Source organism: Cucurbita pepo, chromosome LG10, assembly GCF_002806865.2.
Source record: "Cucurbita pepo subsp. pepo cultivar mu-cu-16 chromosome LG10, ASM280686v2, whole genome shotgun sequence".
NCBI lineage: Eukaryota > Viridiplantae > Streptophyta > Magnoliopsida > Cucurbitales > Cucurbitaceae > Cucurbita > Cucurbita pepo.
The window spans coordinates 5,686,319-5,707,511 of record NC_036647.1 but is presented as its reverse complement, the minus strand read 5'-3'; the positions used below and the strand labels follow the sequence as shown (position 1 = coordinate 5,707,511).

The window sequence follows — 21,193 nt, the reverse complement described above, 5'->3', positions numbered from 1 at the left end:
TTTTTTCCATATAAACTAAGCCAAGTCAATATTTTAGGTTATAGGTGTAAATTACTTTGGTAAAAATAAAATATAAAAAAATAAAATAAAAAGAATTTAGGAAATTGCGTTGATTTTGATTTTATTTTATTTGATTTTATTTTATATTCCATTTTCCATAATTTGTTTTTTGTTTTTAATTTTTATAATTTTTTATAATTTGATAATTGACGATTTTTACTGTTATAAACTTGTTAATCACTTTCGGATCCGCCCCCATCATCACCTGCTTCAGAGACTCTCCTCTTTTGCAAAATTATCGGTTTCATCCATCCTTCCGGCCGCCGTTCATCGGTTCCTTTTTCATTCCATCTCTCCTTCTCTCATATCGCTTGCTGTGGGATCATAAAATTTCACTCCAGATCACCACCATCACTCTAAAACTTGGATTATCCATCTTAATTCTCTCTAACAAACCACAATGATTACACCGTCGATTTGTGTAGCGGCGGTCTCTGGAATCATCGGCGGTTGTCGGCAGTGACCAATTCAGGCTTTGTACCGTCGCTGAAGCTTCAGTTCTTTCATGGGCGATCTTCGGTCTTGGTCGTTTGAACAAAACGGCGGCGTAGCAGAAGAGAAGCCGTCTTCCTCCTCATCGTTTTCTACGTTGCTACCGTCGAATCCGACGGCTATAGGTGCCGATTACTGGCGACGAGCCGAGGAAGCCACACAGGCTATTATCGCGCAGGTTCAGCCTACTGTCTTTTCGGAAAAGAGAAGGAAAGCGGTTATAGATCATGTGCAAAGACTCCTTAGAGGTCATCTTAGATTCGAGGTGAGCTTGGGATTATATGTAATATACTCATTGCAATCTTAATCTCTACACTTAAGTACTTATTATGTCTTCACTAGTAGGTTGAGGATTCTGGAGTTTTCATATCTTTGCTTATAATTACTGATGTTGTGAAGTATGACGGCTAAGGATTCGCTTTCTTCATGATGATTAATCTGGACAGTGTTCACAAGTTTCTCTTTTGTTGAAGTAGCATTATCATATAGGAAGCAGTCTTCTGATTCAACGTTCGAACTTAATCCCAGTTTGTGCTTTCGTTAAACGTTTTCAAGTGCTGTTAGGTTTTATTCATTCCGATAGCTTGAGTGGGTGGTGATTGTAATCCAATCTGTGCTGACTATATTGATGAATGCAAGGTTGAAATAATGCTTTAAACGACATGGAGGATGTATACGAAGCAGTAAACATGATTTTGTTTATGATTTTTGATCATGCAAGCTTTGTATGTTCTATCTCTTTCCAATGTGTAAGAGACAAGGCTTCTTCTTGGATGGATGATTTTCATTTTCTTGGTAGGAATGAGGTTGTTGTACATTTTCGTCTTGACATATTTTTATCAAATATATTTATAATCAATGTTTTCAGGCAAGGCCTTCTGTAAAATGCTTACTTTCTATTTGTCATCTGCATGTGTCTGTGTAAGTGTAATTTTGATGAAGGTGAATCCAGTTTCAACTTTAAACAATGTTGATCTACTACCTTCATCTTCGTCTTTTAATTATCGTAATTTATTTATTTATTTTTATTAGAAATAGATATTTCATTGATCTGATGGACTATACAGAGAAAAGGGGACAATGTTTATCCACTTTCAAGATACCGAGTTTAGTTTGTGCATGTGGGTAATCATTTCCCCCGTGTGATAATAATAATATTCAGTTCTAATAACTCTATCTATGCAATTACAACAAAGCCTAACATTTTCCCTTTACTGCTGACAACTTGATGGTGTGTACCTGCTCGGGTTGTATTCAATGACTGGCTTTCCTTTGGAAATTCAATAGCCGTGTCATGAAAGCATTATACAGGTTGAATCTTGTAGAGTAGTGTATGATGTAATTTTAATATCCTGGGGCCTATTAAAGCTGCTAGCATTGACCCTGACTGTAGTTTAACTGAGGCAAGAACCTTCGCTTTCTTTTGGACATTTCCACATGTTCAATATTGGCGTGGAAATTATACCCATTTCCACCTTTTTCTGTTCGAAATTTGTGCTCAGATTGTGAAAAGTTGATTGAATTTACAGATTTAATTGCAGATTTCTTACTAACATATGATAGTACAGGTTTTTCCATTTGGGTCGGTGCCATTAAAGACCTATTTGCCCGATGGAGATATTGATTTAACTGTCCTCGGTGGTTCAAATATAGAGGAAGCTTTGGCCAATGATGTATGTTCGGTTCTCAATAGTGAAGATCAGAATGGGGCGGCCGAGTTTGTTGTAAAGGATGTGCAATTAATTCGAGCAGAGGTCCTGAATTTAAATATTATTTTCGTCTTTTTTATAGCTACTCTATAAGCAAAATATGCAATTCTTTTTTTTTTTTCCCGTCTTTTTCCTGAAGCAGGAGGAATGGAAAAATGATGACGTTCCTTTTTTATTTTATAATTGTGCCAAGCTACTTCTTTCGTTACTGCCAATGAGCTCAAGATATCTCTCCTTACAGTAGGAGTTGAGAATTTTGGTTCTTTATGGTCATCTTCCCATCTTTTGATGGATCACGCCAATTGCTATGATATCCTAGAGTCACTATTTTGAACTTTCAGTTGGCAATTGGTCATGGTACTCTACTCTCAATCGTTGAAGAGAAAAATAAGATATAGGCATGAGTTTAGTATTTGAAATCAATTAACTGAAGCTAGTCATTTCTGAGATCTTTTATTGATTCTGCTATTCTTTTCCCCAATGAACTTCTTCCAGAAGTTTTGCATGTCTCTGGAACTTCTGTGACATATTGCAGTTTATTGCTGCCCCTTGTATAATGTATATTTTGGTAGAGTTCAAAACCTTAATTTTTGAAAGACTTGGCTAGATTTCCTGTTGCCAAGTCTTTTAATTTATTTTCTTTTGACATTGTCTTATTATATGGACTTGTCTCTATAACGCCCCTGGATCTTCCAGTGAACTATGTTCCGCTATATTGCTAGTGATTGGTTAGTTTATCCATGAACCAATGTCAACTTGGTTGATGAAACTGAAATTTACTTGCAGGTGGCTATTATATTTAGTAATTTTTAGATAATTTTATAGGATATTAGGGAGCAGTGTCATTTGTAGGTTCATTAAATAGATGGTTGAACTATTAATGCATGAGTTCGACAAGCAGTTTTTTAATAATCATATGTTGTTTATAGTGTTCACCTTTACTTTATATTTGTTTGTCATGTAAAAATGTGATACAGGATCTTCTACTTGCAGTTAGTATAGCCCTCTATTGTTTTTCATGTAATGTTTGATGTCTTAGAGTGTTCTGTTTGCAGGTTAAGCTTGTAAAATGTCTTGTACAGAACATAGTTGTTGATATTTCCTTCAATCAATTGGGAGGGCTTTGCACGTTGTGCTTCATTGAGAAGGTATTTTTTAGTGGAGTATATGTATAGATTTAGATTAAGTTGTGTATGTATCAACTGATGCTTAAAACTTGACCATATCTACGTTTGTGTAATTCTTTAGTTAACTGCCATAACCTACTTTTTTATGTTCCTGTTTACTTCATATGATTGAGAACTTGAGCATGGGTCTCAGTATCATTGAAAGCATACTTGTAGATTGCAGAGCTTACTGATCATTTATGATATCTGGATTGACGTCCAGAATAGAATGATCATTCTTCTAGCACCAATTTGTTTTTTTTTATGATCAAAAGCAAGCATGAAATGTTAGAAATATCATTCAGATGTATTATTGTTATTGAAATCTTCGCAAGGTTAATACTGATATAGGGGGCTTAGTCTGTTTCTATTGAAAATTGGCAATGCATCTACAATATATACGGGAAATATCAATAAACTGTGGAAACTACCGTGTGTTTAACAGTTGACCATGAGTTTATTGGCGATGTATTCGGGTGATTATTCAGTTTTCACGCCAATTTTTAATCCAATATTCTCTCTTCAATTTCTGCATTTTTTTTCCATGTTTCCAGTTAGTCTTCTCCACCCCTCACCTGTTCTTTCTTGGCCCATAAATCTCTCTTTTCTATCTTTCATATATATAATATCTTTCATAATCTCTCTCTCTCTCTCTTTTTTTTTTTTTTTTTTTTTTTTTTTTTTTTTTTTTTTTTTTTTTTTTTTTTTTTNATATGATTAATGATGCTCTAAATATGTTTATCAAAGGATCATTCAATTTCTTATTTATTTTCCAGTCTTCAATATTATTATTTTTATTGTACTAAATGCACATTTTTTATTTGAAGTTAGTGGTGGATGCATTAAAATGGGCAGTTTGTATCTTAAATAAGTTAGTGTTGAAGTTTTGTTTAAAAGTTCACAATATTTCTCCAAGTATTTTTGATATCCGTGACTTTTCCTGGAATTTTCATGGATATATTTGTAAATCTATGTGATCTATATCAACATCAACATTTCCATCATCGATCAAAAGTAAGTGGATCAGGAAATTTGGGCATTCTTATTTCTGTAGTTTCTCGAAGTAATTTAGTTTTTAAATCTATATGGGGATTCTTTGTTTCCCCTTCTTTCCTAGTAGTTTTTTCAAAATGCTATAACTTGACAGTTTTCTTTAGAAGAAGAAGCAATGCTGGCTTAATATTTTAGTTTCTTGACTTGATTGACGAGAAATTTTGTTCTATAAAAAGTAAACACGACTGTGAGTGAGAAAAATTGTGAGAGTCTTTGGCCTTAGAGGACTCCTGCCTTTACCCTGCTTGCACACATTTGCATATGTAACAGCATGTAGTGACTTGTCTTTGGCCTATGCATTCTTTACCAGATTGGTTGTAAACTGGTCATCCTTTGGATAAAATAACTCTTTTTTTTTCTTTTTTTTTTTTGGAACTAATTATTATTTCTTTTAAAGAGAAATCAAGCTTTCATTGGTAAACATAATTGAATATATAAGAGCTTACAAAGCTTCAAGGAATATTTGGAGTCTGATAAAATATTAAAGAACATAATTAATTGGCATCTGATGCTGCATTGACCCTTGCATGTGGTCTTGTGCATCTTGTATCAATATGTCATTGAACTGTTTCTTCGAGGTGCAAATGACATTCCACCATAGTCTCCATCTGCCCTCTTGGGATAAAGGGTGGTTTTTATGATGTGTGTGATATTTTGTGGGGGCTTTGGATGAAAGAAACAACAAAATCTTTAAGGCCGTGAGAGTTCTGTTACTGATGTTTGGTCTCTTATTAGATTTTTTGTTTCTCTCTAGGTCTCTGTTTGTAGGCTTTTTTGTAATTATTTGCTTGGATTTTTTTCTCTTAACTGGAACCCTTTGTAGTTCGGCTCATTTTTGTGGGTATTATTTGTCCATGTATTATTTCCTTTGTACTCCATGAAAGTCAAGTTCTCTCAACAAATTTTCCTTTTCATTTAACATGACTCCCTAATGTTTGCTCATTGGTTCTAATTGATATCCTTTTTGAAATGTTGGGATCAAAACTCCTGCCTCTCTTCTTCTAACATGTAAAAATGACATATCATAATGACATTTTAGTGCTACTTGTTCTAACAGATTGATTGTCGCATGGGCAAAGATCATCTTTTTAAGCGCAGCATTATACTTATTAAAGCTTGGTGCTATTATGAGAGCCGCATTCTAGGGGCTCATCATGGCTTGATATCGACATATGCTTTGGAGACTTTGGTTCTATATATTTTTCATCTCTTCCATTCTGCCTTAAATGGTCCTTTACAGGTTAGTAGTCTCAGGAGCTGCTCTTCTTAAACCCCTTTCATTCATTGACTTGCACATGCTTTATATATAACTAATCTATCCTATATCTAAACTATTAGGTGTTATATAAATTTCTGGACTATTTTAGCAAATTTGATTGGGATAATTACTGCATAAGCTTGAATGGTCCAGTTCGCATATCCTCACTGCCGGAGCTTGCTGGTGAGAAGTTTCTTTTGACATACCTAATTTTTTTGAAGGTCCTGCATGCCTTGTATTTGGGATTCTAAATGTTTTGGCCATCTTCTGGCAGCTGAGACACCTGAAAATGGTGGGGGTGATCTGTTGCTTAGCACCGATTTTCTTAAGAGCTGTTTAGACACGTTATACGTGCCTGGAAGGGGGTACGAGCCAAACTCAAGGGCATTTCCCATAAAGCATCTCAACATTGTCGATCCACTAAAAGAGAACAACAACCTTGGTCGCAGTGTAAGCAAAGGTACCTACAATTCTCTTACATCGGGTTTGATTGTCTGCTATTTTCCCCCCATCTATAATGGTATGATCGGGAAATCCTGAAACTATGGTGAAGTGTTATTTTTTTCTTTTTAAAATGCTATTATGTTTTTGAACATTTAGAAATTACTCATAGCTTTCTAGTTCCTCGAGCAGCACAAGAGTAGGGGAGAGGTCTTTTATTATCACATGGAGATGTTTAATATGGAAATAAGTTTTAAGAACATGACTAAATCCTAATTTTTATGCATACTCTGTCTTGATCTTTACATCCAAATGATTCCAGAAATTTGTAACTTTGTTTTTAAAAAATCATTTTAGTGCTTATTATTATTATTATTATTATTCAGTTGGGTTCCTTTTGATTGAGGCTTTTTTTTATGGGCCCCTTCTATTCTTTCGTTCTTAATGAAAGTTGGGTTATTCATAAATAAAACAAATTAAGTTTCTAAGTTTTGAAATGAATCTAGGTTTAAATAGAAAATTGACTGTAAGCTAAAATAAACTTTTATGTGAAATCTAGGAACTATATTTAAAAATTAAGGGATCAAAATAGAAGATTTGAGAGTTGGGTAGAATGGAATTAGTATAAAAGTTCAAGACTCGGATAGGATTTAAAACTTAATACGATCCATTCTAGTTATTAACTAGCTTTTTGCGACCTTGGTGAACCCCTTCAAAATATTTGAAAGCCACTCTGTAACGTGCAGGAAACTTCTATAGGATTAGAAGTGCTTTCAGTTATGGTGCTCGGAAGCTAGGATCTATCCTTTCCCAACCTGAAGAAATTGTAGTGGATGAAGTTCGCAAGTTTTTTTCTAATACATTGGATAGGCACGGAGGTGGGCAGCGGCCTGATGTCCAAGATCCCGTTTCAGTGCCTGGAGGCTATGAATCTTGTGCAGGTCTACTAGTGTCGGGTTCAGAGACACAAGAAGAAACAAATAATCGTGATTCAGGCTCTCTCTACGCTAATGACACCACTGGAGAACGTAGCTCGAGTCGTGAGGTATCAATTCATGGGGGAAATGCCAATGCTAAGGTATCAGGTGAATATGACATTGTTGGCGGAATCATGAATGAATCATCTCAAGGAAGACCATTATCAGTTCCTTCAGGTGTTGATGGTCTTGCAAATGCCATTGGTGTTTCAGACGTTCGTCTCTCTGGAGATGCAAATGATCTTGCTAGCTTGAGAATTGAAGGTCTTACTATTTCAAACGATGCACATAAGTCTACTCCTTCAAGTCGTAAGGAGGGTATATCACCATTAGGTAATCCTCACCTTTGTAACGGGGAAGTAACAGACAAAAATACAAAGAAACACACTCCAGAGAACTCTGGCTCAACAGAGAAGAAGTCATCTAACCAGCATCTGCAATCACCTACTGATGCAACAGGGTCTTCTGCACAAAGTAATAAGCAGGATGAGAATTACGTGAATAATGATGATGAATTGGCGAACCAATCTGAAAAGAAACAATGTTCTCGTGGGTTTCTGAATAGCAATGATGAACCTCCAGAAGCTTTCAGTGCTTTGTCAGATCTTAGTGGTGACTATGAAACTCATTTTAACAATCTGCAAATTGGCCGGTGGTACTACGAATATGCCTTAACTGCAGCCCTCTCACCCACTCCTCCACCATTGCCTTCACAATATCCAAACAAGAATGCATGGGATATAATACGACGCTCAGTGCAGGTCAAGCAGAATGCGTTTGCCCAGATGAACAATAATGGACTCCTTGCAAGACCAGCATTCTATCCCATGCGATCACCAATATTACCTGGGGGTGCAACATTGGGTATGGAAGAGATGCCGAAGCCACGAGGAACTGGGACATACTTTCCCAACATGGTATTCTCGTCATATTAAACTTCAAACACTTTTCGTCTTACAGTTTGTGTGGTTGAAGATGTACACTTCTTTCTTGTCTTTGAGTATTTCTTTCTTTCCAGAACCATTACAGGGACAGACCACCATCAGCAAGGGGAAGGAACCAAGTGCTAGTGAGGTCGCCTCGAAACAATGGCCGATCATTGGAAACAACTGTACTCGAGAAAAGTAGTCAAGACTCGTACCAAGTACCAACTGTTAATCTTGCTGGTGGCATGTTGAATTCCACTGGTTCTTCTGTAAGGAAAGCTCAGCACAATGGGAATTCAATGCCACGACCTGATAGAGCGGTAGAATTTGGGTCTTTTGGGCATCTTCAATTAGAGTCGCCCGTAGATTGTAGCAGGGAATCGAGTCCTGTATCGGCAGTATATTCATACTCAGAAGCTTTAAACGTTTCAAGTCCCAAGATGCAGAAAGCCAAACAAGCGTCAATCAAAGACCACGATAGGTACGAACGCTTCATAACCCTTCCAGGTACTTATGCAATTACATGTCCTTGTTAAACTGTTTAAATTTTCTCTTTTTGTTCTGAATATGTAGGCTCTCTGTTCATATGCAATCGTATGAGTTGAAAGATGAAGAAGATTTCCCACCCTTATCCAACTGACACAAGTGGGGAATGGAGTTTATTTATACGGTTAGTCAGTATGAAACTGAGTAGGAAGAAACTGTAGTTGCTAACAAACAACAGTTTGCGATCCTCCTTCCATCTCTGCAATTTAGATGTTCTGTTCTATTTGTAGCTCAAAAAGCATTTTGTACATCCTACCAATTTATTTTGCTTTTCTCCTCAAATAACTCGATAGTCGTTTGTCGTGTTTTACACAGAAAGAGCCCTTTTTCATTTGAAACTAGGATGTTTGTAACAATGGTTGCTTCTTTTGACCCTCATTCCTCCATGTTTTTGCCCTTTTCTCTGCTCCTTGTAGGTAAACATCCCAGCACAGAATATATTGTTGCCTATGTTTGTTGTAAGTTAAATGAAAATGCTTCTTTTTTGAGCCATCTTTACATTGCCCTATCCATCACCATAGCAACAGTGTTAATACCTTACTTACCTTCCTTATTTTGTGTTTTGTTTGTTTTGGCCCTTCCCTTCCACTGTTAGCACAAATTTTCTGGGAAGAAGGTCTACAGCTGTTTCCTATGGCTGAGCTGCATTTTCTTCTCATCTTATAGGAAAGAGCCTTTTGTTCTTTGTAGATGAAAAGAATTCCTTGGCTTAAGAGATTTGGAGTTGAGTCATGAAATCATGGTTCAGTTTTGGTTTAAACAAGTATCTAGTCTAACAACTTAAAATCTTGCTGTTCTTTGAGTTGTATAAATACCTCAGATTTCTGTTGGCTTCGTTGTGTAGTAGTTTGTTACGTCAATTCCTTAAGGATAAGTTGTGTTGGAATTGAGAAATTTTTGTGGAGTTCATAATTGTATAAAAGGAGGAGAGGTAGGGGGGCATGTCAAGGCACTTCTTGGTCCTTGTACGCCCGAGCTGGCCCGCTTTGAAGAATTCATGGGCTAGCAAGCCTCCCGGACAAGGGGGCAGGCACTACTAACCAAGCCAAACCTAGTTGTCGCCAATAGGCCCTGGTAGCTTGCTTCCAAGCCTTGCCATTAATCGAATTGGCTTCACTCATTTTCTCATAATTTATGCACAAGTCGTTTTCTGATAACAAATGTCGATATAAGGGCTCTACCGACACTTTTTTTTAGTGTACAAGGCCTTCATTATTGTATTAAATGTAAATACAATGATCAAAAGGCCTGCATTATTCTTTAATCAAGATTCCTGAGGTGTTATTTGATGATTGAGGCTAGTTTTTGTTTAATCGATTTTAGTATATAGATTCATCAATGTTCATCTAACTTATACGTTATCGAATCTAAGAAAAGAACTTATTGATGGTTTTGTTTGATCGATTAGGCCCGAAAAAGATGAAATGAGAAGGGGACTTGTAGGGAAGCAATTGGTGAGGTATAAGCATCAGATTCTCACTTTTATAACATTGCGTAATAGGGTTTCATAAAAAAAGGGTATAATTATTGAGGAAACCCTAGAAATGAATTAAATAATTTAGTGATAAAAACATAGTTTATATTAAAAATCTCAAGTATTTAATTAATAAGGGAGAAGTTGATAATTGACACGTCAAGTCAACTATATGTTTATAAAATTTGAGATGAAAATGACAAGAAACCAATGGGTACCAAACTCATCAAAATCTAACCCATGCTTATATAAAGTCAGCTCAAATATTTAAGTATATTGGATTTATTAAAAATTTAGCATAATTGTGATAGAATCTTTTTTTTTTTTTAAATATAATAAAAAAAGATAAGTCCTTGATGGTATAAAAATAGTTGAATTATACCCTTTATTTTATCAATATTTACTTAATCATCCATCATCTTTTTACAATTATTACTATTATTTTTTTCAGTTTGAATTTGTCATACTTCCTAATTAATTGAAATATGCCCATTTTTTCTTAAAAAATTTAGAGAATATTGATAAATTCGACACGCTTTAGAGTTAGAGGCTGCCACGGTAGGAAGTAGCGGAAAAAAAACTTGCTAATGAGCCAAAGCAGACATGCACTATTACAAATGGTATCAGAGGGAAACACTGGGCGATGTGCCAACAATGACATTGGCCCCCAAAATAAGTGAATTGTGAGATCTCACATTGATTTGAGAGCGGAACGAAACATTTTTTATAAGGGTGTGAAAACTTCTCTTTAGTAGACGTATTTTAAAAAAATTGTAAGGCTAACGATGATACGTAATGGGTCAAAACAGACAATATCGGCTAACGGTGGACTTGCGTTGTCACAAATGGTAGAGTATAATCTACTACTTGAGCTGGTCGGTGAATATCCCTTACTCTGCTCCAATTATCTCATCTATAAAAATTTTGAAATTATGTATAGTATAAAATATTGGTAGAGTACGTGGGTGGGAAGCTTTCAATTTATATGCTTTTGTTTTTATTTTCCACGTGTAATTTTTGAAATTAAAAAATAAAAGGTGGTCAAATTTAATTAAAAGGTAAAAACTTTTACCAAAATACATTTTAAAATAAAAGAGAAATTAAAAGGGCAATTGGCCCTTTTTCATTATTGGCCCTTACAAAGTCAACTTAAATATTAAAATATTACTCTGATGGCTACTTTCTTATTTATTTATTTACTTATTTATTTATAAATATAATCATCGGCTCACTATTTAATTCAGCCAAGCCGGCTCCCTTCAACTCCTCAACTTTCTTTTTATTTATAAATATAATTATTATTTTTATTTTATTTTGGCTTCTAATAAAGTTTTTTTTTTTTACACTTTATATTCAGTTCTAAAAATTAAATTTATAAATTCATATTTTAAAAATACAAAGTTTTAAGAAGTTGTTTTGTTTATAGAATTAATCATTAATTCTTTATTTGTTATTGTTAGACCATCTAATTAATGTAATGTACGCTATCTCAAAGAATTAAACGCCAGTATCAATATCCGTGAGATGCATTTCTTTTTTAGTAAGTTAATCATAAAAACTTCAAAATTAAAAACGTTTTACTTAAAACAATTCTACGTTCAGTGAGTTCCTGCTACTGTGTTATAGAGAAATGTCACGACACACAAGTACCTTAAATATTAAATTACAATTTAGTATTTATATTTTTAAAATTATTTCTAATAGATCCCTAAACTTTAGAAAATATCTAAATTTTCAGACTAATAAATCTTTAAATATTTATTTTTAATATACTCTAATTTATTAGACATTTAGAAAACAAAAAACTATGCATAAAATTAAAAAATCATGAATATATTGAACATAAATTCAGTATTTTATAGATTCATAAAATTAAAAAAGGTTGAATATTTTAGTATATAATTTATCTCGACCCGTTACGTATGCATTAAATAGATTCTCGAACTTAATTTGCTATTAAATCCTTGAGTTTAAAATTTTATACTTAATAATTTACTGAACTTTCAACGTCGTGTTTAGTAGCTAAACCGTTGAATTGTTCTAATGAACTTATTGTACAAAAAAATTTATACCGAACAATTATTACATAAAATTAAAAGGACTCATTTGACATTTTTAAAATTAAAAGGACATAATAAAAATTTGGAAGTATTTTAAATTTATTTGAATTATGACTAACCAATTACCACAACACAACCCTTCTCACAGTCTGCCGGCTGGCTCGCAGCCGAAGCCGAACCAGCCACTAAATTCTCCGTTAAAAATCAACCCCGTCACCGTCAACAGACGTCATCCGTTAAAAAACAGACGCCTCTTGTTCTTTCTTCATTTCATTTAATTTTGCATTCAAATCCCCAAAGAAACAAAGAAAGAGAAAATTTTTGTGTTCTAAGAAAATCAAATCAAATCAAATCAAATTTTCCCGAGAAAATTTCACAAATGGTTGTAGCAAAGCGAGGGCACAGATTCTTCAAATTCAGATTATTATTCCATTTCATCTCTTGTTCTTCCTCCATTTCCAGTTCATAATCTCAAAAAAGCTTCCATCTTTTCATTTTCCCACCATCCAAACACCTTTTTTTCTTCTGGGTTTTGGATTTTGACACAAATGGTTTCAAAATATTACCACAAATTTTCACGTGGGGTTGTTGAAATGAATTGGATTAAGCTTATTTGTGTTCATTACTCAAATCTTTTCTGGTTTTTGTTTGGATTTTTCTCCAATGAAAACTATCAAGGGAAGCCTCGGATCATCTAGCAATTCCTTCTTCCTTTTTTTTCTTCAATAATTTTGTTTGAATTTTACAAAAACAATACTTTTTCAATATATATAATTGTTTCTATTTTGATTTTGATTTTGATTTTGAGCTAAGAACAATGGCACAGCCTTCTGGGTATGCTGAAACAGACCCATCTGGTCGCTATGGACGGGTAAGTTTCTATAAACCCTACATACTCCTCCTTTAATTCCCTTTCTTTTCCTGTATATTTTACCTTAAATTATATAAATTACTCGGAAAAATTTGCTATGGGTTACGAATAAGATGATAATCGAGTATTATTGTGCAAAAATTGAAAAGATAATTAATATCTATGTTAAAATCAGCTGAACTATGCTCAAATTGACTTAAAACATGTTTGTAGTTCCTAATCTGGTTATTTTTAGGTTGAATTATATAAATTACTTCAAAATTTGGGGTAATTTTTTAATAAGATGATAATCGAGGACTATCGTGTTTTAAAAAAGTCCAAAAAAAATAATATCAGCGGTTACTATGCAGTTTAGAGAGATTCTCGGGAAAGGAGCGATGAAGACGGTATATAAAGCCTTTGATGAGGTGCTTGGGATTGAAGTGGCATGGAACCAAGTCCAGCTCAAAGATGTGTTCCATTCCCCTGAGGAACTACAACGTCTCTACTCAGAAGTTCATCTCCTCAAGAACCTCAACCACGACTCGATCATCCGATTCTACGCTTCATGGATCGATACTCATCGTCGAACCTTCAACTTCATCACCGAAATGTTCACCTCCGGCAGCCTTAGAGAGTACTACTCATAATTCACAACATTATTTTATCTTGTTCTTGTTCTTGATATTTGTTCATTTCGCTTCGTTGATGCTATTAGGTACCGACAAAAACATCGAAACATCAATATCGAAGCGATCAAGAACTGGGCTCGACAAATCCTACACGGCCTAGCTTATCTTCATGGCCATGATCCTCCTGTAATCCATAGAGATCTTAAATGTGATAACATATTCATCAATGGCCATCTTGGGCAAGTTAAAATTGGTGACTTGGGACTTGCAACCATCCTTCATGATTCTCAACACGCTCATAGTGTCATAGGTAAGCTTCTCGATTTGAGCTTCATATTTCTATAATGATATGATATTGTCTTAAAAAAAATGCTTTGACGATCGGAGTTTGCAGGTACACCCGAGTTCATGGCACCGGAGCTGTATGATGAGGATTATAATGAGCTTGTAGATGTTTATTCCTTTGGAATGTGTTTGATTGAGATGCTCACTTTGGAGTATCCTTATAGCGAGTGCTCCAACCCTGCTCAGATATACAAGAAAGTCACTTCGGTAAGTCGATAAAAATATGATCAATCTCTCTAAACTATTACGATTTGTATCGATTTAGTAACGAGTTTCGAATAAATCCATGAAGATGGTGTCTATTAAAATATGGATATTTTCGAAACAAATGATAAACATCTGTTAGTAATCATGTAAGCATTTAGCTCGTTGTCGGAGTCAATAGCATATACACAGTAGGCACAAAATTGAAAGTTGACATGTCAAACATTTTTTTGAAATTTAACGACGCGAAGATCGAACGATCAACGTAGGATTTCACATCGTTTGGAGAGGGGAATGAAGCATTCCTTATAAGGGTGTGGAAACCTAACCCTAGTAGATACATTTTAGAATGTGAGGCTGACGACGATATGTAACGAGCCAAAGCGGATAATATCTGCTAGTGGTGGGCTTGGGCTGTTACAAATGGTATCAAAGCCAGACACCGGACGGTATGCCAACGAGGACGTTGGGCCCCCAAGGGGGGTGGATTGTGAGATCTCACGTCTGTTGGAGAGGGGAACGAAGTATTCCTTATAAGGGGGTTGAAACCTCTCACTAGTAGACACGTTTTAAAACCGTGAGGCTGACGGCGATATGTAACAAGCCAAAGTGGATAATATCTGTTAGCAGTGGGCTTAAGCTGATACAAATGATATCAGAGCCATACACCAGGCAGTATGCCAATGAGGACGTTGGGCCCTCAAAGGGTGGATTGTGAGATCCCACATCGGTCGGAGAGAGAAACGGAGCATTTCTTATAAGGGTGTGAAAACCTCTCCCTAGTAGAGATGTTTTAAAACTGTGAGGTTGACGGCAACACGTAAGACTAAAGAAAATTGCATGGCACGAGCAGGGAAAGTTGCCAAATGCATTCTATGGGATCAAAGACTTGGAGGCCCAAAATTTTGTAAAGAAATGCTTGGAGAATGTTTCAAAGAGGGTGCCTGCCAAAGAGCTCTTGCTTGACCCATTTCTAGCTTCCAGTAACAACAATGGCTCTCATCAAGAACACTTCTTGTGTTCATCACAAACTCCAAACAATTCAATGTCAAGAAGGACAGACATGGTCATTTCTGGATCAATGAATCCCAACGACGATACCGTTTTTCTAAAAGTGCATATCAAAGTGAAGAACGGTAAATATCGCTAACTCTTACCCTACAAATCTGTCTCTAAATTTTGGTTTCATTCAGTATCGATTTCTTCTTTCTAATTTAAAAACTCGTCATATGCATGTGGATAGGTAAAGCTAAGAACGTACACTTTGCATTCGACACGATAAACGATACAGCTATCGACGTTGCGACCGAGATGGTTAAAGAGTTGGAAATCAGTGATTGGGATCCGAGTGAGATAGCTATGATGATAAAAAATGAGATATCCACATTGATACCCAATTGGGAGGAATACCATCAAGATAGCTTCAACTATGATGAACAAGAAGAAGACGATGGTGACGACGACGATGACGAAAGCTTCGTGACCCGACATCCTTTCTACTCGTGCTCCTCCCATGCCTCCTCCTCAAATTCTCTTGAGGGTTTCTACTCTTTTTATGAGAATTCCCATCATCATATATTGGATGGTGTGAATATTGATGATGATGATACAAGTTCTTCCTTCAATTACTCTGAAATAAGCTTTTGGTCAAACAATGAAGATGAGTATGGAAGAGATCCTCAATGCATATCAACCACCAAGAACCCTACAAGATTTTGCCCTACCATGAAGATAGACGCGCACCATTTGAGGTATAAGGACATTAAAGTAATGGTGGATCGAGAAGCGTTTGAGAGACGAACCCGATCTGATAAGTCGGCTAGGCTTACGAGGGTGAAGTCAATGGTGAACCTCCGTAGCGAGGCGTTGCACCGATCGTTAGTAGAGATGTTGTTGAAGAAGCGATTGTTTAATACGGTGGATGCCATGGAGAATATTGGATACCAAAAGCCATAGGGTAACCAAATGTTCATCAAGAACCAACAAAGTAATGTTCTTGATGTTCATGAATGGTTTCATTAGGGGTTCGAGGATTTGTGTATAAATAAATGAAACAAACTTAAATGTGTGCTTGTATTTGTTTTGCATTTGTAAAATGTGTGAAACATAATGCTTCGATAATTGAACGTAGTTTAGGTTATATGCTTAAAATTCTTCGATATTGATTTGATCGATCTTACTTGTAGAGCGATTCAAATCTCAAATAAGTTTAGATCGATAATATAATATGAATCTTACTTTTCTTGTAGTTTTGATGTTTTTAGATATTTTAGATCGAAGTTCCGAATGAAATCAGGTTGATCAGGGTTTGCATATTAGTTCTTCGATCCAATTGGCTAGAGTATTCAAATATGATTTTTTTTTTTTTTAAAGTAACGACCAACTCCCTAACCTAATGTGGCACCGGGTTCAGGCCACAGGGAAGTGTAGTATGGGGGGACGTCTAATCCTTTTGTCGCCACAAGGCTGACTAATCGTACGCAGCAAGCTCGAAGACCCCTAATTCTGGAAGGCATAAGAGTCTGAACCCTATGTTGAATGTGTCACCGACACTACGCTACGTAGGTACTTGTACAAGTGAGACGTCAGTCGGTCCTAGAAACAGTGACAATGGTGCGAGGAGTTAATGTAGCATGGGGGAATTGTAGCATGGGGGGACATCTAATCCTTTTGTCGCTACAAGGCTGACTAATCTGACGCAGCAAGCTCGAAGACCCCTAATTCTGGAAGGCATAAGAGTCTGAACCCTATGTTGAATGTGTCACCGACACTACGCTACGTAGGTACTTGTACAAGTGAGACGTCAGTCGGTCCTAGAAACAGTGACAATGGTGCGAGGAGTTAATGTAGCATGGGGGAATTGTAGCTTGGGGGGACATCTAATCCTTTTGTCGCTGTAAGGCTGGTTAATCGTACGCAGCAGGCTCGAAGACCCCTAATTCTGGAAGGCACAAGAGTCTAAACGCTATGTTGAATGTGCCATCGACACTATGCTACGTAGGTACCTGTACAGGTGAGGCGTCAGTCGATCCTAGAAACAGCGACAATGGTGTGAGGAGTTAATGTAGCATGAGGAAACTATAACATGGGGGGACATTTAATCCTTTTGTCGCTGTAAGGCTGGCTAATCGTACGCAAGAGGCTCGAAGACCCCTAATTCTGGAAGGCACAAGAGTCTGAACACTATGTTGAATGTGCCATCGACACTACGCTACGTACGTACCTATGCAGGTGACGCATCAGTCGTTCCTAGAAACAATAACACCGGTGCAATGAGTTAATGACCAGACATGTTACAATCTAGGGATCACCCGACAACTCTTTCCATCTACAGGAACCAAAGGGGCATAACACACAATCCTACCATAACGTACTCCTATCTATAGCACCGACAACTGTCGGAAGTGAACTAAAAGCTAATATATTATTAAATTATTAACTCTATTAACGGATTTTAAATTTGAGAGGGTAGATTTATTATTATTATTATTTATAGGAGAAATAATAATGAAAGAATAAATAAATAAATAACGAAAAAATGAATTAATGATAAGCATTAAGTAACAAACACAAAACGTGCGTACTACGCCATAAATGACCCAATTGGGCCCTTCAAAACAAATTTTCTATTTTTTTTAATATATATATTTATTAAAAAAAACCCCAAATAATCAGAACTAATAAACTCCCAATTCCGCCGCCGTCCACCGTCGTTATTAAAAGATATGGCTCTCTCACGCACAAAATCCCGCTTGACAATCCCAGCTCCGCCGCCGTCTCCGATCCCCACTGGCACCGGATCGCGCTCGGCGGCCAACGAGACCTTCAAACAATTTCTCGAGAAGTCGATTCACCTACCGCAGCTCTCTTTGCCAGAATCCCGCTTTATCTCCACCACTAATCCTTCTCTCGCCGTCATTGATTTCCGATCACTCGCTTCTCCAAGTGGCGGCGACGCGACCGCGCGAATGCTCCGGTCGGCCAATGAATTCGGGGCGTTTCGTATTGTTAATCACGGGATTTCCGGCGAGGAGATTTTGTCGGTGGTGAATGAAGCTAAATCCGTTTGGGAAGATGATGATCAGAGCTGGGCTGGAGACGTCGGAAATCGGGAGGTGGTTTTCCAGGTACGGCGCCGGAATGACAGCGAGGCGTCGGAAAATACAGTTGTACAGGCCGCAACGAACCGGCAAATCAGGTAAAATTCCGATTCCATCCATTAACTTTGAATGTTTCCGATATGTTTCTAAATGGGCTGTAATGGGCTGGGCTTCGCTGTAAGTGGCCCAAGTCAGGCCCACTTTTTACGGAAATGTTTTCTTTAATAGAATTTATTTATTAATAGGAATTATATACATATATACATATATACATATATATATATATATATATATATATACACATATATCTATACACATATATACACATATATACATATCTATACACATATATATATATATATACACACATGTACACATATATTTATATAATTTAAAAAACCTAATCAAATAGGTTTAATTTGATTTTTTAGTTATTTCATGTGAAATTAATTAATAAAAAAGTTATAGACGAAAATAATACTTTATTTTAAAAATACCAAAATTTAAGAATTCTAAAAAATTCTTACCCGTTAATATATGGATAAAAACGGTATATTGACACTTCATATATTAATCTTACTGGTTTTTTTTTTTTTTTTTTTTGGTCTCGGATTCCAATAATTTGTATTCCATTCTTTAGTAAATTCGGAAATTTTTTGATTTCTAACCCAATCAACTGAGTTCAGCTATTATCTGTACTAACCCGTTTTTGAATCGAATTCGATCCGGTTCGATTCGGGTCGACTTGCAGCGAAAAGATGGAGAAACTAAGAAGCAAACTAGAAGGGATTGAAGAGAAAATAAGCGAAAGGTTATGGAAATGCATGGGTGAGAACATGAAGAAAGGAGACAAAAAAGAGAGCATTTTCAGCGTTTATAGATACAATAATAATCACCAAAACCCAAACCCATGTGAGAGGGAAAATAAAACTAAGAACATGATGAGCCTCCACATCCCCGGAGAGCATTGCCAATTCTCTATCAATTCTTATCAACAACCCTCCTCCTTTACCTTTGATGCTGCTGCCGACACGATTGTTGTCACCCTCGGCGAGCAACTCGTGGTAATCTTATTCGTACTCTTGTGTTTCGTGACTAGTTTACGGATGTTGTTTAGGTTTCATTTGATAACTATTAAACCCGTTTGGTTTTGATAGGAACGAAGCTTGGGAAAATTGAAGAGTGCAAGAAGTGAGATGACGTTTGTGCCAGACTTGCTTGGAAGTCGAACGTCGTTCTCGATTGAGCTTGAAGTTTCAAACCGTAATTTGGTGAAAAAGCATTCCCATTCTAAGATCATCACCATTTATGATCAAATTCTGGTTGCGTTTTATGTTATTTCAGTTTATGTTCTTTACAATTGCATGTGTTCATTGTTTAAAGGCAAATAAGCATTGGGTTTGTGATTGAATGTTCATATGATTGGTTTGTTGATTGAAGGGTTTATTGGGATTTGTATTTGAAAATTATTTGTATTTGAAGAAAATTGTGGAATTGAATATTGTAATTTCATTTATATACTTACAACAACGTTTTGTTCTCCTCAATCGATCGATGTGTGATCTGACAATCTATCCATTTTGGGCCAATATTCTTACTAGCACGAGGCCCAGCATCTTTACTGGCACTTGTTTCCTTCTCCCATCGACGTGGGACCCCTAATCCAACTCCCCTTTGGGGCCAGTGTCCTTGCTAGCACACTGCCTCATGTCCACTCCCCTTTGGAGCTCAATCTCACAATCCACCTCCCTTTGGGGTCTAGTGTTCTCACTAGCACTCGTTCACTTCTTCAAACGATGTGGGACCCCCCAATCCACCCCTTTAGGCCAACGTCCTTGTTGGCACACTACCTCGTGTCCATCCCCTTCAGGGCTCAACCTCCTCACTGACACATCGCCCGATGTTTGCCTCTAATACCGTTTGTAACAGCCCAAGCCCACTGCTAACTAATATTGTTCTCTTTGGGGCTTTCTCTTTCAGTCTTCCTCTCAAGGTTTTTAAAACACGTCTGCTAGGGAGTGCTAGGGAGAGGTTTTCACACTCTTAGGAAGGATGTTTCGTTCTTCTCCTTATCTCTTGATTGACATACAGCGAAATTATTGAGGATATAGACATTTTTCTAATTATTATATAAAATATCTAAAATATTTATGTCAGTCTAAACAATGATACAATAATTAAAATCTTAAGTTTAAACATGAAATTTTTGTGTTCATATAATCTTAGATTTTGTACTCAATTTAAAATGATAAGTTGATTCTTGCAATTGAAATGATATTATCTATTTATTATGATTTGTATTAAATTTAAATTAACACATTCAAATAATTCTAAGATTATTAATTAAGTTGTCCTCCCGTTGTTGTTATAATACTTGCATCTCGAAGCTAATGCACTAGATCCCATCAAAACATTTGTAATCGAACAGCCTATTGTGTGTCTTAGTCTACTATCGATCTTAGACTTTGTAGCATTATCTATAATAGTATCTGATGAAGTGAGTGTCACGTATAGTTTCCTTAAAAAGGGTGTGTGAGATCCGACATCATTGGAGAAGGGAACGAAGCATTCGTTATAATGGTATAGAAACCTCTCCCTAGTAAATATGTTTTAAAACTATGAAGCGGAGATATGTAACGAGCCAAAACAGACAATGTCTGTTAGAAGTGGACTTAGATTGTTACAGGGTGTACTGCCACCACCTAATAGACTCCAAAGTAGGGGTGCATATGAGTTGGGTACGGAAATCTTTCAGTCCAACTCGAAATTTCGAGTTGTTTAGGTTGGTGACATAAGAAATATAAATAGAATTCACAACGCAACCCAGTCCAATCTTCTACTTTCGGGTCGAATTTATCAAATATCAAACATTCTCAAGTCATAACATATCACTAATATCA

General features: G+C 36.2%; 3 protein-coding genes across 3 annotated transcripts; all 3 read left to right on the top strand.

The window, feature by feature from the left end:
• Positions 1-228: 228 nt before the first annotated feature.
• Positions 229-9,122, top strand: LOC111803588. Its single transcript, XM_023688067.1, has 9 exons — positions 229-817; positions 2,121-2,306; positions 3,317-3,409; positions 5,538-5,720; positions 5,819-5,921; positions 6,013-6,198; positions 6,926-8,073; positions 8,175-8,563; positions 8,656-9,122. Exons 1-9 carry the CDS (start codon positions 566-568, stop codon positions 8,720-8,722), a joined length of 2,607 nt encoding a protein of 868 aa, XP_023543835.1. The 5' UTR covers positions 229-565; the 3' UTR covers positions 8,723-9,122.
• Positions 9,123-12,456: 3,334 nt separating this feature from the next.
• LOC111803589 (probable serine/threonine-protein kinase WNK5) lies at positions 12,457-16,308 on the top strand. The gene is made up of 6 exons (XM_023688069.1): positions 12,457-13,033; positions 13,384-13,649; positions 13,731-13,954; positions 14,039-14,196; positions 15,047-15,329; positions 15,437-16,308. The coding sequence occupies exons 1-6, from the start codon at positions 12,980-12,982 to the stop codon at positions 16,147-16,149; spliced, it is 1,698 nt and encodes a 565-aa protein (XP_023543837.1). The 5' UTR covers positions 12,457-12,979; the 3' UTR covers positions 16,150-16,308.
• A 1,556-nt stretch (positions 16,309-17,864) lies between these two features.
• On the top strand, positions 17,865-19,820 carry LOC111804157. The gene is made up of 3 exons (XM_023688865.1): positions 17,865-18,391; positions 19,045-19,357; positions 19,451-19,820. Exons 1-3 carry the CDS (start codon positions 17,919-17,921, stop codon positions 19,682-19,684), a joined length of 1,020 nt encoding a protein of 339 aa, XP_023544633.1. The 5' UTR covers positions 17,865-17,918; the 3' UTR covers positions 19,685-19,820.
• Positions 19,821-21,193: the final 1,373 nt, after the last annotated feature.

Coding starts and splice junctions, on each gene's coding strand:
- LOC111803588 (XM_023688067.1), top strand. CDS start 566: ATGGGCGATCTTCGGTCTTGGTCGTTTGAACAAAACGGCGGCGTAGCA. Junction 818..2,120: donor GAGGTCATCTTAGATTCGAG/GTGAGCTTGGGA, acceptor ATGATAGTACAG/GTTTTTCCATTTGGGTCGGT. Junction 2,307..3,316: donor TGCAATTAATTCGAGCAGAG/GTCCTGAATTTA, acceptor TTCTGTTTGCAG/GTTAAGCTTGTAAAATGTCT.
- LOC111803589 (XM_023688069.1), top strand. CDS start 12,980: ATGGCACAGCCTTCTGGGTATGCTGAAACAGACCCATCTGGTCGCTAT. Junction 13,034..13,383: donor CATCTGGTCGCTATGGACGG/GTAAGTTTCTAT, acceptor GTTACTATGCAG/TTTAGAGAGATTCTCGGGAA. Junction 13,650..13,730: donor ACCTCCGGCAGCCTTAGAGA/GTACTACTCATA, acceptor TGATGCTATTAG/GTACCGACAAAAACATCGAA.
- LOC111804157 (XM_023688865.1), top strand. CDS start 17,919: ATGGCTCTCTCACGCACAAAATCCCGCTTGACAATCCCAGCTCCGCCG. Junction 18,392..19,044: donor GCAACGAACCGGCAAATCAG/GTAAAATTCCGA, acceptor GTCGACTTGCAG/CGAAAAGATGGAGAAACTAA. Junction 19,358..19,450: donor CCCTCGGCGAGCAACTCGTG/GTAATCTTATTC, acceptor TGGTTTTGATAG/GAACGAAGCTTGGGAAAATT.